This window comes from Kalmanozyma brasiliensis (genome assembly GCF_000497045.1).
Source record: "Kalmanozyma brasiliensis GHG001 unplaced genomic scaffold PSEUBRA_SCAF9, whole genome shotgun sequence".
NCBI lineage: Eukaryota > Fungi > Basidiomycota > Ustilaginomycetes > Ustilaginales > Kalmanozyma > Kalmanozyma brasiliensis.
Window position 1 is genome coordinate 117,886 of NW_015961992.1, and position 15,830 is coordinate 133,715.

General features: G+C 57.8%; 4 protein-coding genes across 4 annotated transcripts; 3 read left to right on the forward strand and 1 right to left on the reverse strand.

Moving 5' to 3' along the window:
• Nucleotides 1–2,773: 2,773 nt before the first annotated feature.
• PSEUBRA_006246 (F-box domain protein) lies at nucleotides 2,774–4,768 on the forward strand (the record flags this gene model as incomplete). The annotated part of the gene is made up of 1 exon (XM_016439572.1): nucleotides 2,774–4,768. The coding sequence occupies one exon, from the start codon at nucleotides 2,774–2,776 to the stop codon at nucleotides 4,766–4,768; it is 1,995 nt and encodes a 664-aa protein (XP_016289494.1).
• A 1,203-nt stretch (nucleotides 4,769–5,971) lies between these two features.
• PSEUBRA_006247 (EF-hand domain pair) lies at nucleotides 5,972–6,665 on the forward strand (the record flags this gene model as incomplete). The annotated part of the gene is made up of 3 exons (XM_016439584.1): nucleotides 5,972–6,297; nucleotides 6,447–6,552; nucleotides 6,648–6,665. 3 exons carry the CDS (start codon nucleotides 5,972–5,974, stop codon nucleotides 6,663–6,665), a joined length of 450 nt encoding a protein of 149 aa, XP_016289495.1.
• Nucleotides 6,666–6,987: 322 nt separating this feature from the next.
• PSEUBRA_006248 (Mitochondrial substrate/solute carrier) lies at nucleotides 6,988–8,298 on the reverse strand (the record flags this gene model as incomplete). The annotated part of the gene is made up of 1 exon (XM_059465787.1): nucleotides 6,988–8,298. One exon carries the CDS (start codon nucleotides 8,296–8,298, stop codon nucleotides 6,988–6,990), a length of 1,311 nt encoding a protein of 436 aa, XP_059321757.1.
• A 2,576-nt stretch (nucleotides 8,299–10,874) lies between these two features.
• On the forward strand, nucleotides 10,875–15,758 carry PSEUBRA_006249 (Dbl homology (DH) domain protein; the record flags this gene model as incomplete). Its single annotated transcript, XM_016439574.1, has 1 exon — nucleotides 10,875–15,758. The coding sequence occupies one exon, from the start codon at nucleotides 10,875–10,877 to the stop codon at nucleotides 15,756–15,758; it is 4,884 nt and encodes a 1,627-aa protein (XP_016289496.1).
• Nucleotides 15,759–15,830: the final 72 nt, after the last annotated feature.

Consider the following 15,830-nt stretch of genomic DNA (forward strand, 5'->3'; position numbering starts at 1 on the left):
AAGACTTTTTCCTCTGTCACATCATCCACTTTCTCGGACCCTGGCGGTCTGACTTGCGCAAGGGCGATCTTGTGACAACGCGGCAAGGGTGACCGGAGGATTGAAGTCCACGCCAAGTCGAATGCAAGATGCTTGGTCAAAGCAAGCGCTGCGCCAAAGCTTGTATCGGCCCTTCCGCTGGCTAAGTCCGAGCGCAGAACATGGCCAATGAGCTTCGATCTTTTTTCTGCGAGGTGGGCTCAAGTCAAAGCCAGCGCAACGTCCGAAAGCAAGAAAGTCAGAGCGACGCCGAAAGCCTATGCAAACTTCTTTGCTCGGTGGGCCCGTTCTGAACATCGTCAGCGCAAAATAAGAGACTTGCGAGCGCTTCCTAGAAAGAGTGCGCTGCTCGTCGCCCAAGCTTGCGTTTAGGCGAGGAGTCTTGGACAGGGTGCAAACGTCAGAAGAGGGATCATGCAGGCGGAATTCGAACAGTGAGGGAAAAAATTCGCCGCTTTTCGGAGAATTTTTCACGATCTGCATGTGGAAGATCTACCGGTCGCAAACGTCACAATGCTGCAGCGTTTCATTGTCTCGAGCCTTCATGACGGAAGAGACAAGATATTTTCATATAGGCGAGCCAGTCAGTGTCCGTATTGTTTTTGAGCATCTCCGTGGTCCCGATGATGAAGCCGGCTTGGATGGGCCGCTCGGATGTCGCGACCATCCGTCTCGATGGCCTTGGAACCTGAGTCGGCATGACTCCGAACACTGTGATCGGGGTCGTTTACAGCGACTCAGCCATTGACTGAACGAAAGCCACAACCGCAAGATGCAATGTGCAGCGCTGTCAGTCGATTCGGCGGATCTGCCGACTCTTGTCTGCACACGGGCACTTGCAGGGCTCGAAACGAACCTTGTTATCGCGAGAGGCAGCGCGGCATCGGTCGAACTTCGCTGTTTCGAGCTTCACGTCATGCCTTGGCATTTCCGAAAAACAAGCGCGCGCTTGCCGAAATCACCCAGCCAGCCGGTTCTGCTCTTCCGAGACCAACCGTGTTGACCTGCGATACGGCTCAACTTTTGAGGGTTCTGCCACGGCGAGATGCATGCAAATGCCAATTTCGACTCATCCAACGGGCCCACGAGACTTGTGATTGCGTATGTCTAAGAGAGCATAAGAAAGTCGGCCCGTCGGAAGGTCAGCATGGACTCGACAGCGCCCCCGTCGGCGCGCACTCCGACAACCTCATAACTCGCTTCCCTCCTGCTGAGTGCAGGCCTGATACCCTCGAAGTATCTCAGACGGGTCACGAGGATCACGTGGTGGCTCGAGCGCCGAGGTGCTGTAATGGGACAAGGCGTCGAAGCTCCCTTCCGCACGATCTTCGAGCTTCTTAACGATTTCGATCCGAGCACTTCGCGAGGTCGCGCCTCGCAAGAGCTGACTCGATCGTCAGGTGACCATCGTGATCCGAGCCGTTGAGCTCTACGTTCTGCCTCTGTAATGATTCTGCATCGATTGTCGGCACCCAGCTCAGTAAATTATCTTCTTCGTCATGTGAGCTTCATCTGCTGTCGGTGAAGGGTGAAGGTCCGCGAGGCCAGAGGACGACGGTGCTTGGATGGTTGGAATCTCTTTCGGCCGAGAACGTTGGAGTTGGGGTTTTTTTTTTGGCTTGTGAGCTTGTGGGCGAAAGAGCTCAAAATGCGGGGTAGACTGCATGAACCCTGCAGGATGATGATAAGGCCAGTCACGCCTTCGCCGCCTCTGCTCCAAAGCCAGGCAGCTGAGCGTCAGGCGGATTAGGCCACGACCAAAGAGGCGAGTCTGCAACCGAATGGTCGCGTCTGCGAGGCTCAGCTGACATTGCAGACAAGGCAATTTCGCCTCCTCAACCAGCCTCTCTGAGTCTCGACACGCCTGCTGCCAATTGCTGGCTCCTCCTCAGGACAGGTTCCACCATTGGCCTGGCCTGGCCTAGCGTAGCCTGCTTGGTAATGCAGCCTGCCAATTGTGGAGTGCGGCTGCCAATGCCTAAGTATGAACATGCGACCCGAGGACGTGTCCGCAATGAGACATTCGTCAGACAGGAGCATTTTGTCAGGGAGCTGCAAAGAAAGCCAGCTCTCTGCAACTGTCATGAAGACAGAGAGTCAAGAAAGGGTGCTCAATGCGTTGCTGCGCTCAGCTGGTCGCAAAAAAAGTCGAGAGCAAGTGTGGATGGTTCGGCACTTGAGCACAGCTCTCGTTTTGCGAGTGTGGGGTAAAGAAAGGGGCGCGTCTTTTGCATGCAGGCTTGAGACCTCTCCCGCTTTTTTTGCCCTCGGCGCCCAGACAGATGAGGTGCTCCTGCAGTCGCTCAAGCTGCTTCTGCTGCTATCTCTGCTTCTGCAAGCCACTCAAGGCTGAGCTTGGCCGAATCTGTCGCATTCCCAATCTAGATTGTCGACGCCTGTGTCCTATCCACCATCAACCACGCTTCTTGCTACTGGAACAGCGTACGATATCGCGATCGATAGCTCGTTGTACGATATCGCCCGACGGTTGACCACACCCACCGGCCATTCTCCCGCTGACAGGAACGTCTACGCACGCCTGTCCTATCAATCAGCAAGGAATTCACTCTTCACCTTGACACGGCCGGCGTCTCTTCCACCGCCGATCTGACAAGGCAATATCATCCTTGCTTCTACCCCAGCACAGCAGACAGAATCTCGTCTACGTCCACACTCGGAGCAGTCCTCCCGGCCCTCTATCCATTTCGCACCTTCAACTTCACCAACAGTCAAGATGAGTGCGCTATCCATGGCCCGCTCCGCATCGGCGGGTCATTCCTTAGCCTCTGCTTCCACCTCTGTCTCCACACCGGCCTCTTCTCATCCCTCCTCAGCTTCCAGTCACGTCAATGTGGATCTTCCCAACGAGCTTCTCCGCCACATTTTCCTGTATTGCGATCCTGCCACTCTCTACACCGGAGTGCGCGCGCTCAACAAGTCTTGGAAGCACACCGTCGAACACGACCTCATCGGCATCCACTTTGCCAACCGAGACTGGCGAGTTGGTCTCCGCGTCACTCGCAAGCTTCCCAGCACCCTGACCGAGGAAGAGGTTGCCGACGCTCAGCGACAGCAGACGGACGAGGACCTGTACCGTCTAAACGTCCTCAATCGTGCCGGCGCCAGGGAGCCGTTCAACATCAATGCGAAGCCTCGCACCGTGACGCACGTCATTCCGCTTGCTTTCAAAGGCTACGACGAAGACAATGTATCGCTGCGCTTCGATACTGATTCTACCTGGCACTCGCTCTTCCAAGTATCGCCGCCTGAATCCGACGAAGAAGGAGCTGCGCAGAACAATGCCGCACCGGCCGCTGGGAACGACGATGGCTCCGACGATTCCGGTAGCAGCGACGAAGAAGACGAGACGGAGACGCAAGCCGCGAACGGCGGTGCTCCTAGTCCCGCCAACGCCGGACGCCAGCGACGCGAGGACTTCGGCGCCGCCGCCGCTCGTGCACGCGCCAGAGCCGAGTCTGCCAGGCTGGAACTCGATTTCGGTCTCGTGTGGCGCTTCCCAGATGACGGTCAAGATGCGGATGTCTACCAGATCAAGAAAGGCGATGCCGAATCTTGGGGACAGCCCGACCCCGAGAACGGCTGGTTGAGTCGTTTCTATTGCTCCAATTTTGACACGGTGAGCTCGGCGACGACGTCGAGCGCACCTTCGGCCGCACCTTCAGGGACTGCTTCGCCTGCAATGCTCCAGTCGACGCCATTGACACGAAGGTCGCGAAGCAGCCGTTTGCACTCGGCCGTCGAGAGACGTATGCACGATGTGGTCGACGACGACGAGGACGAAGGCTTCTCGCCAGCTCAGATGATCTGGAGCGACGAAGGTCACGAGTACATGTCGCTCGATCTCCTCCTTGGCATGGAATTCTTCGTGCGCCGCTCGGCGCGTGCCAATCAGCTAGTGCGAAGGCTCGAAGCGGCTGCCGCTGCAGCTGATGCGCGCGACGTGGTTGCTCAGCTCACTCGCAAGCTCAAGAAGGGCAAGAAGTCGGCAAGGAGATCAGGCCTGTCGAGCCTGAACCCGTCGGCGGCTGGCTCTGTAGCAGGATCCGGATATGCGACCCCGTTGGAAATGGCAAGCCCGCCTCCATCGCGCATGACGGCGGCTACCGATCCGCGACGTCGTGCGATGCAGAATGCTCTTAGCAAGGAAGCTCACAGAGGTTCGTCCACCTCGCGGCTCGCTAGCGGGAGCTCTCCATTGAAAGGCAAGGAGGCGGCCAAGGATGACGACGACGACTCAGCTGACGAGAATGAGGGCTTCAAAACACCGGACCAACCCGCCTCCGCGCCCACCTTCCTTGCGCCGTCGATGATGCCGTCTCGGTTCAACTCGGTGGCACCTTCGAGGCAAGGCGGTGGCAGTGTAGGCACGGCGTCCTCTTACGGAACCAAATCACGAGCAGGCAACGGCAGTCGAGCCGGTGGCAGCAGCGCGCCCCGCGCCACATTCCAGGCCAAGTTGCTGCGAGCTGAACGCATGCCTTCGCGCCCGTCTACACCTCCGCCCGCTGGCGAGGAAGAGTCGTCCGACTCAGCGACCGCCAATACAACCCCATCGGATCGAGCGGGTTGGACGGGCGGCGACAAGTTTGGACGTGGCGCGTACCGGTTGGCTCAGGAATGGTCGGAAGAACTGGAATCAGACAAGTTCCAGGAGGCCTTGTCGAATAGCGGTGTCACCACGCCTGTGACTTGGACGTGGTCCAGGTAGGCAATCTCTGGCCCACCTTTTGCGATACCCCATTTGCCCTGGAATCCCTTTGCCTTCATGAAGACTCCATAGAAACTCTTCCGATCTCGGCAGTCACTTACGACGTTGCATTTGCATACATGTCATGTCTGAATGTATTAGGCTCGAGTGTTCAAGATGAAGCTGAGGTATAGAGCTGTCTGCATTCCGCCGGCCTGTCACTGGAGGCACTCACGCGTCTCTGAGTGGAGCGGCAAGGGCGGGCAAGCGTGAGTGAGTGGATACGTCAGGCTGCCTTCACAAACACTGCTGTTGACAAGCAAGGACCTCGCTAGCGGACTCGGCTTGATTCCGGCGGCAGGAGCGGGGTTATGCCTCTTGCAATGCCCACAGATGGCAGAGAGGCGAAGGCAAGCGGAAGCAGCTGAGCAAGCTCAAATTTGAGCGTCTGCGCACTGACAGCCTCGGTGCTGTGTTATTTCGAGGGCTGCTATGACGACAGGGCCCCTGCGCTTTGACTGGGTTTCCCAGCACATGTGCGGCTAAATTCGCGTCACAGAGGGTGTTGCGTTGGGAGAAGCGTGTCTCGGACGGCTCTCCGTGAAGGGCGGAGAGTGGAGAAAAGCGCAGCAGCACAGCTTGCCAACGTCACAGACAAACACAGCACAGCAAAACGCTCAAAATTGGCCAAAACTGAAACCCGAGCCTGCTGTGCCTTCGAAAGCAAGGGTGGCCGGTGCTTTCATTCGCTCACAGACGCGATCTTATCTCTTTCTTCCTCACCCTCATCCTCAACTTATACACGTCGTATATTACAACATTTGGTAGGTACGCAAGCTGGAGATGCGTCGACGACGGACGCATTATCATGGTCGAACCACGCGCAAACGAGACTGGTCGACCTGGCTTGATGGCACTTCTTCGCTTCTCGGAGTCAACTCTGGCGGGTTTGCAAGGATCGAAGGACGGATGGACACGTCTGCGACTACGCAGCGAGCCGCATCAATCGCATAGTGTAGCGGTTGCGGATGTGAGGTGGGGAAAGAGAGCTGGAAGTCAGCTGGTCTGAGCCGATGGTGCAGGGCGAAGATGCAAGAATATCGACTTCAGATCGCTTCGTAGATGGAACAATCGAACTGACTCTCACACCCGCCCTGATTCGCATCACCCTCGCTTGGTACACACGCATCGACTCTTCTCCACCCCACAGAACACGTTTCCACGATGGCCGACCAGCTGACCGAAGACCAGATCGCCGAGTTCAAGGAGGCCTTCTCCCTGTTCGACAAGGACGGCGATGGAACCATTACCACCAAGGAGCTGGGCACGGTGATGCGCAGCCTGGGTCAGAACCCCACCGAGGCGGAGCTGCAGGACATGGTCAACGAGGTCGACGCCGACGGCAACGGCACCATCGATTTCCCCGAATTCCTGACCATGATGGCGCGCAAGATGAAGGACACCGACTCGGAAGAGGAGATCAAAGAGGCCTTCAAGGTGTTTGATAAAGACGGAAATGGGTTCATCAGCGCTGCTGAGCTTCGACATGTGTACGTACGACAGAAGCAGCTTTTCGCCTTCTCTGCATGGCAGCATTGCAGACGCTTCCTGCACGGAGCAGGCAGGAGGTCCACATCGACCGCACGAGAAAGAAGCTGACACGACCTCTACATGCATTTGTTTCATCGGACTCGAACAGCATGACAAACCTCGGCGAGAAGCTCTCAGACAACGAGGTGGACGAGATGATCCGCGAGGCCGACGTCGACGGCGATGGCCAGATCAACTACGACGAGTTTGTCAAGGTGAGTTCCGCACCTGGTTCTGCGCATCAGACCTACACTATGCATGGAAGGACCGCTGCTGACTGTTGCCTTTGTTCGAACTCTTGCAACGACAGATGATGCTGAGCAAGTAAATATGATTCACGTTGTCCCGGAAAGAACGACAGACCCAGCGCTTCGGCCAAGAGAAAGTCGAAGAGCGAGGATCCGTCGTGCGAAAACCCTTGCACAAGATCCATTCTGCAGCAAACATATGCGCCTGCTTCGCTTTTGAAATACCATGCCCTTTGCGGTTGTAGCACTTTTCAAAGTTGTCAGCAGGCAGATCTGGGGATGGCGCAGAATAGCCGTCGCACGAACTGCACGGTTCAGGATGAGGGGTGTGGATGTCTGAAGTGCGATGAGAGTGCCCTGTCCTACAAATACAAATGTTCGCTGCTAATCAAGCATTCCCACCTACTCGACCTTAGTTGCCAGCCGCAACGTCAACTCGTAGATGGAGAACATGACGACGGCATTGGGCACGACTCTTAACAGATGGGCGCTCAATCCACCGTAGAGCGCTGCCAAACCTTCCTCCCGATACACCAGCTTGACGGTCTGCACCAGACCCGTATACTTTGCCCTCTCTCCCGGCGCAGGTTGCTGTCTCAACCGCGTCCGCACCACCTCGTGCGGGTACGTAATCAGGCTCGCTACCAACTTGGCAACCCCTGCTGCACCGACCATACTCGACAACTTGCCACCCACCTTCGGGCTGCCTTCCGGTGTATCCGCACCCCACTTCTTCAATCGCTCGTACAAGACCCACTGAATCGTCCCCTCCGCCACACCGAGATAACTCGCGCTCATCCCCTTGTACAAGCCCTTCACGCCCTCGGAGCGAACAATGTGTAGGGTCATCTGGAGACTGTTCATGCTGGAACCGGTGGTTTTGGCGGCGTGGAAAAAGGCTGGTTCGCCAAACGCACCGAGGGTCTTTTTGCTTTTCGCTATTGCGGTGGTCGAGAAGTGGGCTGTTCCTGGTCGTGCTATCGCCGGAGTTGATCTCGCAGGTGGGTTGGCTTGTCGTGAGTCTAGTTGGAGACGTGTCTTGACGACCCAGATGGGGTTGGTTGCTGTTGCGGTGACCACTCCCGCGAGCGCCGCTGCAGAGAGATGCACCAGCGAGGTCTCTTTCCCGTGATTGAATCGATCTGCGATGAGGGATTTGCCGTTGCCATACGTGTAAAAGTTGATGGACCTAGCCGGGATGACGCCGACCAACGTTGGCCCAAGCCCGCGAAACAACGCCCGAGGCCCCTCCGTGGTGCTAATCTCCTTGAGCAGATAACCTGTTTCCACAAAATGGTACGCTAGCCGTCTCGCATTTGCCAAGACCCCCGTTGCTGCTGCTGGTGTTTTCGCTGGTCGTTGTCGATACAGATCCGACTGAAGCCGTGTCTTGACTACGTCGAGGGGAGAGGTGATGATGGCCCCGCACATGCCGCCCGCACCACCGGCTACGAAATGCAACCACCCTTTGGGCGGGATGAGCTTCTTTGGTCGCGGACCATCGGAGAGAGTGGAGCGCGAGGAGGAGGAGGAGGCCTGTTGCGATTCGAGCGTTCGCAGGTCGACTTGGGCGCCGGCGTCACCTCGGGAGGCGAGCTGCTGAAGTTGTGGGACTGAGAGTTGACGCGAGGATTGGACGGTGGCGGAGGGTAGGATGGGAGAGATGGTTTCTGTTTCGCCTTCGCCCGGCGTCACGGTCGCTGGATAAGGCATGATTGCAAAGAGTGAAGCTGAGTCGCCCTCCTCCTCACAGATGCGTTGAGAGTGCTGTGCGGTTGAAGCCTATCGGAGCCCGTCCGACAGTATGGATACCGCGAGAAGATGCCGCGCGTAGCTGAGTCAGGCGCAGCTGCAGTCTATCGGAGTCCTGCCGAAGTTGCTGATGCGATGTCGAGTGTGGCTCCTTGATGGTTGACGGGATGCTTCCGAGATGGTGTATGATGAGCCAACTGGCGAAGCTGAGTATGCGGAAGACTTTTTTTAGGATTTTTTGCGCAGACTTTCTGAACGTGGAGGTTTGACTTAGCCCTGCATTACTCAGCGTGACTAATGCTTTCCACGCCCTCCTTTGCGGCAAACCCAGCAGCTCTTGACTCAAGCTTCGGAGCAGCTTCCGGAGCGACGGTTCTGCTCGAAGCGCTCATTGCTTCTCATTGCCTTGCTACACGTGCTCGACTGCGAGTAAGACAGGGAAGCGAGCGAGCGAAGTTGACCGTGCGTAAGAGCGACTAAGCGAGGCCGGGATGTCAAGCGCTCGCTCGACCGGCGTCTGGAGCATCGGATCGCACCGGCATCCGACAAAGATCCAGAGACAGCTGTTGACACTTGTCATGCTCCACCGACCTCATTGCAAGGCTGACTATGCTACATGCGATCTTTGCCGAAGTCGACACCCTCGTTCTAAACGTGCACGAGGTAGTATCACAGCTGAGCAGGGCTCGGTATCACGGGTCACGGCGCGACCAGCGAAATAACGTCGTCGAGCAGCGGCGTGCAGCAGTGCTCCCACAGCCACCTTTTTTTTTCCCTAAAATTATAATGGAATTCAAGATGACCGTTTCGTGTCTCAATCTCAGCTGTCAAAGCATGGATCAGCTGCTTCTCGCTACTCGTCGTGACCCAACCCTGACCCCTTTTAGGCTTGATCATCTGCCTCGTCTTCATCATCTTGAGGTGCGGATAGAACCGAATTAAATTCAAGATGAAGCAGTGGCATGGCCGAGGACTGATGACTTTGCTTGTCGGTTACTTGCCGAAAGAGTGCGAGTTACTCCAAGCAGTGGTTTCTGTGCGGAACTGCCGCTCTTGGTCTCATCTGGAAGGCGGATGGGCCGGACATGTCGAGTGAAATGATCGAGTCAAAGCCATCACTGTGTGAGCCTTGGGCAGAAGCATCGGTCGGTACCGCTCTGGCTCTCCCTGCTGAGCGTCAAAGCGAGAGCTCTGAAAGCTATCTTCGACTGTGCTCGCTGCAGCCGCAAAGCCGCACTTCGATATCATGCAAACCTTTTCGGTCTTTGTGAACCACACGATCACAATCAGAGCCCACGTGCAAAGCATCCAGGGGGCTTCTGCGAGTCTGGTTTTGAGGTGGCCATGTCTGATGCCATTGGACCAGCGTGCTGGAGCGGAGACCAGGGTCCGACCATGATCCTCTTTAGTTGTGACGGTTTGACATGCAAGGTGGTGCAGCCGCGCGATTCAGAATCGGGATCTTGAGCCGGAAGCGCCAAAATAGAAAACCCAACGAGGCACAAAAAGGCTGGTGTGACAAGCGGGGAGCGCGCCGCTTTGGCTCGCCGTGTTGAATCATGAAAAGGTCAAAAGTGGCTCTGTGAAGCGTGTCTTTGTGAATCTGAGTCTCTGACCCACACTCTGACTCTGTGCGCTTGCTTGCTGCATGCTAAATCCAAAGGGCTCTCTCTCGCGCCGCAACTCCACGTCCATCACACATCCCACACACCTCTCTCTTGTCTCTTTTGAGCTTGGATCCTTCTTCACAAATCACACAACCCACCAACACTCATTCCCACGTCTTACTCACTCGCCTCAGGCTGCTGATCATCATCCTCACCATCTCCTCTTCCGTTGTCAACCTAGCAAGCTTCCATTTCGCTGCAGGCGACGTCTTCATCGCACCGCCTTTGCTGTCTCGATTGGGCAAGCTCGCTACTCTATCCTTGATCGCTTAACCCTGCGTCGCTCAAACTCCCACAGAGGAAATCATAGAGCTCTTCATCCCGATCCATTCATCACCATACAGCTTCCTCCAGCGCCTCGTCAGTCTCCATCAAGGCAACATCTTCGCTACTTATTTTCCGCGAAAAGGTAGCCTACTCCCGTCTAGACCGTATCTCGTACGCGCCATAGATTCAGCACACTCTCGCACCCCAGGCAGCAAATCTTCGAGCCCGCCTCGAAGATCAGCACCAGCACCAATTCAAACGACGCCCGAATCGCATCCGTCTTGGCTGTCACCTTGATCTCGCTCTTTTCGTACCGGGCTCCATGTCGCGACCACGCTGAGCGTCCAGCTTCTCCTACTGCACCGTGTTCCAACTTCAAGCATAACGATCCTCATCACGACATCTCTGTACGAGCCCGCTCTGTTCGCCGCAAACTCGACACACTGACGTCAAACACACGTGTTTCGAAGCTCTGATGCTTGCCTGAATTCACGCTCAGCCTTGAACGACACCCGCCTCGCGAGCCCGCTTCCCTTCCCTGTGGTAGCAGAGCTTCACACACGCGCCACTGCTCCTATCGCTCTCAGTTGATCCCACCACATCATGCCGTCAGGAGCAGGCCCAGGCGTCCCTCTCGACAAGAGGACAACAGCCTACGAAAACATCTTCGGTCGGCCTTCCGCCAAACCAAAGGGTCCACAGCCACATGCTTTCAACCAGCCGCCTCACAATCCTGGCGCCGGCGCATTTCGAGCTCCTCCCAACTCGTACGCCGTCAATCAGCGCTGGAACGGCGCGCCTCCCGCCGGCTATGCCGCCGCTCCCTATCCGAATGTGTACGGGGATGCAGCAGCCCATGCGGGACCGTCATCGTACTATCCCTCGCCCTACACAGCAGCACCGCAGGATGCCTATGACCAGCACGCCGACCGAAGAATCAGCACCGTCCCCTCGATCGCGAGCTCCGATCCCAGAACTTCCATCTCGGGCTACTCGCAGTACAGCGGACTCGCAGCCAGCGCAGCAGACGCCTATCGCGGTCCATCCGTCGCTTCGCCCGCCAGCGCTTACGCCAGTCATTACCTCGATCAACAGCAGCAATCCAATGGCTTGAATTCGACGACCAATGGCGCCAATGGCAGTACCAACGCTGCATCCTATTACCAACAGCAGCAACAGGCGCATCTCAGCTACCCGGCTTCCAGCGCCATCTCTCCTCGCGCTTCGATCATCTCCAACTCGTCTCCTCCACCGACGGGAACGGATGCCGTCGGCACCGATCTGAGGCAAAGCCTTGACAAAGTGACGCTCGACTCGAGCGACAGGCCACCGCGTTTGCCAAGCATCGAGAGCACCGTGCCCATCGAGCAGAGCAGCTTTTGGTTTGGCGAGTCCGATACTGCACGAGTTCCCATCAGCCCCGCGTCTGGACCCAGTCGTCGACTCAGCAGCTTCGGCTCGCAGGGGCAGACGGCCGCTCAGTTTGCCATCACGCCCACCTCCGCCGCGGCTTCACCACGCATCGATGCAAGCAATGTCACGTCCACCGACTCCACCGCCGTCAGCAGAGATGCGCGCGCTTCCCACGATCAGGACGTCTACTCCAACGCCTTCTTCGAAAACCTGCTTGGGACACGCTCGCCTGCGTCTTCCATCTACGGCGATGGACGTAGAAGGGGCTCCGTCGAATCGGATACACAGTCGATCGTCAACTCGATCTACAACATGCAAGGCGCTCAGAATGGCTCGCGCGCTTTCTATGGATCCACCACCACCCTGCCGCCCAACGCCAGCGGCTATTTGGCTGGCGGGTCAGCCCTCAGCACCATGACGCCATACAACCTCTCCGGCGCCGCCATCAACATCGGTCCCAACGCTGGCTGGGATCGACCGCCGCGTTCACGCACCGCCTCTTCAGCGACGCAAGCAGCGCAAGCCGCCTATGCGCCTGGGTTCTCGAGTCAGCATGCAGCGTACGACGCTAGCGAAGCTTCCACCATTGGCAGAGGGGACGCCCGTTCCCTCTCGTTCGGGCAAACCGCGTCACGGCCCTCTTTTGCCACCACCACATCTCCTCATGGCAGCATCGCAGGAACGCCATCCGCAGCCGCTACAAGTCGCAGAGGGCCTCTCGTCTACCCAGCGATGCTCTCCAAGGTCGCAGAGGCTTTCCGTGCCCGCGTCAACCTCTCCGAGCGCACCAAGGACGGTCTCACCTACAGCGATGCCTTTGATGGTCGCGAAGCCGTCGACAAGATTGCCTACATCATCAAGACCACCGATCGCAACCTCGCGCTGCTGCTCGGGCGTGCACTTGATGCGCAAAAGTTCTTCCACGATGTCACCTACGACCATCGACTTCGCGACTCGGCCTTGGAGGTGTATCAGTTCAAGACGCGCGTTCCCACCACCGGGTTTGGCGTAGACGCCGGCTTTGACGACGAACGCAGACCTTCGTCTGGTGGTCCACCGGCCCCTTCGCGCGGCAATTCGGGGTCAAGTGTGGGTCCCAATTCGTCCGTCTCGTCCATGACTTCGAGCAAACAACCCGCATCGACATCGCGCTCGCCAGCTGCTACTACACCCGCCACCTCGATCTACAACGGCATGCACTCCGGCTCTGCAATCGATGATGACGACGACGATGATGCGCTCCCCACGGGTGTCTTTACGCTCTTGACCGATTGCTACTCGCCGACCTGCTCTCGAGACCGTCTGTGCTACAGTATCGCCTGTCCCAGGCGTCTCGAGCAGCAGGCTCGACTCAACATGAAGCCTCAGCCCGTCCTGCAGCGCAGCGTCAGCAAGGAGTCGCTCAACGACACCAAAGAGCGAGGCGCCTTGTGGGCCGATTCCGTTTCCAAAGAGGTCTTTGACAGTCTCTCGGACACGGAACGCAAGCGACAAGAGGCCATCAATGAGGTCGTCTACACGGAACGTGACTTTGTCGCCGACATGGAGTACCTGCGCGATCAGTGGGTCAAGCCGCTTCGAACCTCGGACGTGATTCCAGAAGACCATCGCGAAGACTTTGTGACGCAGGTGTTCTGGAACGTCCTCGAGATCCATGCGGTCAACGCCAAGCTCTCCGAACTCCTCACCAAGCGCCAGAAGCAAGGCGATGTCGTCGACCGGATCGGTGACATTCTGCTCGAGATGGTGCCGCACTTTCAGCCGTTCGTCAAGTACGGTGCGCACCAGCTGTACGGCAAGTACGAGTTTGAAAAGGAGAAGGCGGCCAACACCGTCTTTGCCAAGTTTGTCGACGAGACGGAACGATTGCCACAGTCACGTAAGCTCGAGCTGAACGGCTACCTCACCAAACCCACCACCCGACTTGCACGATACCCCTTGCTGCTCCAGCAAGTCGAGAAATATACCCCGGACGACCACCCGGACAAGCAGACCATCCCCAAGGTCATCAAGATTGTCAAGGAGTTCCTCACCAAGGTCAATGTTGAGACGGGAAAGAGCGAGAACCGCTTCACGCTCGCACAGCTCGACCAGCAATTGGTGTTCAAGCAAGGAGAAGCCGTCGATCTGCGCTTGCGCGACGAGCAACGAGAACTTGTCTTCAAGGGACCGCTCAAGAAGCGAGGTGGCACGCAGAGCGAAAGCGCAGAGCTGCAGGTCTTCCTCTTCGACCACGCCCTCCTCATGGTCAAGCCCAAGATGGTCAACAAGCACGAGCTGTACAAGGTGTACCGCAAGCCTATTCCTCTCGAGCTGCTCATCGTCACTGTGTACGATGAGGTTCCGACAGGCAAAGGCACCTCGACGCGGCCCAAGTCGGTCATGTCGCGCACTTCCACGGGTACGCGCTACAGTGGCACGCCTGGCACAGCTCCCAAGCAGGACGCCAAGACAGGCTATGCGCTCACCTTCACCTACCTGGGCAAGAAGGGCTACTCGATGACGCTGTGGGCCAGCACGTTCGTCGGTCGCAAGAAGTGGTTCGAGAACATCGAGTCCAGGCAAGAGATCCTCCGACAGCGCAGCAACATCTTTGACACCATCACGGTTTCGGAGAACTTCTTCCTTGGACTGAACCGCGTCAACTGCTCCGTTCCGTTCGACTTTGGCCGCAGGATCATCTATGGCACGGACGACGGTGTCTACCTCTCGGATCTGCGAGAGAAGGCGCGACCGCCCACCAAGGTGCTGCCGCTGCCTGGCGTCACGCAAGTCGACGTGCTCGAGGAATACCAGATTCTCATCGTGCTGGCGGAGAAGTCGGTGCACACGTTCACGCTCGACGCTCTGGACCCGTCGGATCCCATGGGCTCGCTCAAGCGTGGCCGTCGCATCTCCTCGCACACGTCCTTCTTCCGTGCAGGTATCTGCTTGGGTCGCACGCTGGTCTGCGTTGTCAAGTCGAGCTCGCTCTCTTCCACGATCAAGACGTTGGAGCCGATCGAGCAGAACGTGCGAGGCAAGAAGCAGCCCACATTCAAGAAGCTGCTGCAGGGAGGGCAGGACTCGCTGCGCGTGTTCAAAGAGTTCTACATCCCGACCGAGTCGAGCTCGATCCACTTTCTCAAGACCAAGCTGTGCGTCGGCTGCACCAAGGGCTTCGAGATTGTCGATCTCGAGACGCTCGACACGCAGGGATTGCTCGATCCTGCGGACAACTCGCTCGACTTTGTCCACCGCCGCGAGAACGTCAAGCCGATCGCCATCTACCGCATCTCGGGCGAGTTCCTGCTGTGCTACGACGAGTTCGCCTTCTACGTCAACAAGAACGGCTGGCGCGCCAAGGGCAACTGGATCATCCACTGGGAAGGAAACCCGACCTCGTTCGCCTACCACCATCCGTACGTGCTTGCCTTCGAGCCGAGCTTTGTCGAAGTGCGACACGTCGAGACGGGCGCGCTGCACCAGGTCATCACTGGCGTCAACCTCCGATGTCTGTTTGCCGATGTGCCCCCGCCCACGCCGAGCGTGCACCAGCAGAACGCGCAGGCGGTGGCGGCGATGCGAGCCAACTCGTTCAACGCGGCTATGGCGGGTCAATACGGTCGCCCCCCGATGGCGCCTTTGCAGAACAGCATGGGTCCCCCAATGGTGCCCTTCCCGGGCGCGCGACCGGGCTTTGTGCCTCAACATGCCGTCAACGGCGCTATGGTTGCCGGTGCACCCGGCATGCCGGGCTTCGGTGCTGGTGTTCGACCTGGCGCGCCGCCGATGCGGCCGGGAGCAGCACCCTTCCCAGGCGCACCTGGCGCACCCATGGGTCACCCAGCAGCGGCAGCACCAGGAGCGGTCCCCTTCCCGCCCGCCGTCCGACCACAGATGCCGTACGCCTTCCAACAGCCACCAACACCCCGACCTCCACCGGTGCAACGCAACCCCGTGTGGGAGTCGGTCGCTGCCAGCCGCAACCAGATCGTCTTCATCGGCGACACAACCGTCTTCTGCGTCCGCCTGCATACGGACAAGGACTCGAGCAGCGGCACTGTCTCGCCGTCGAGCTCGATCAAGGGCTGATTGGCTCTCGCTTGCCTTCGTCGACTGTGCCGTGCGGGCACCACTTTGTTTTTTCTCACTTGTACATCATGC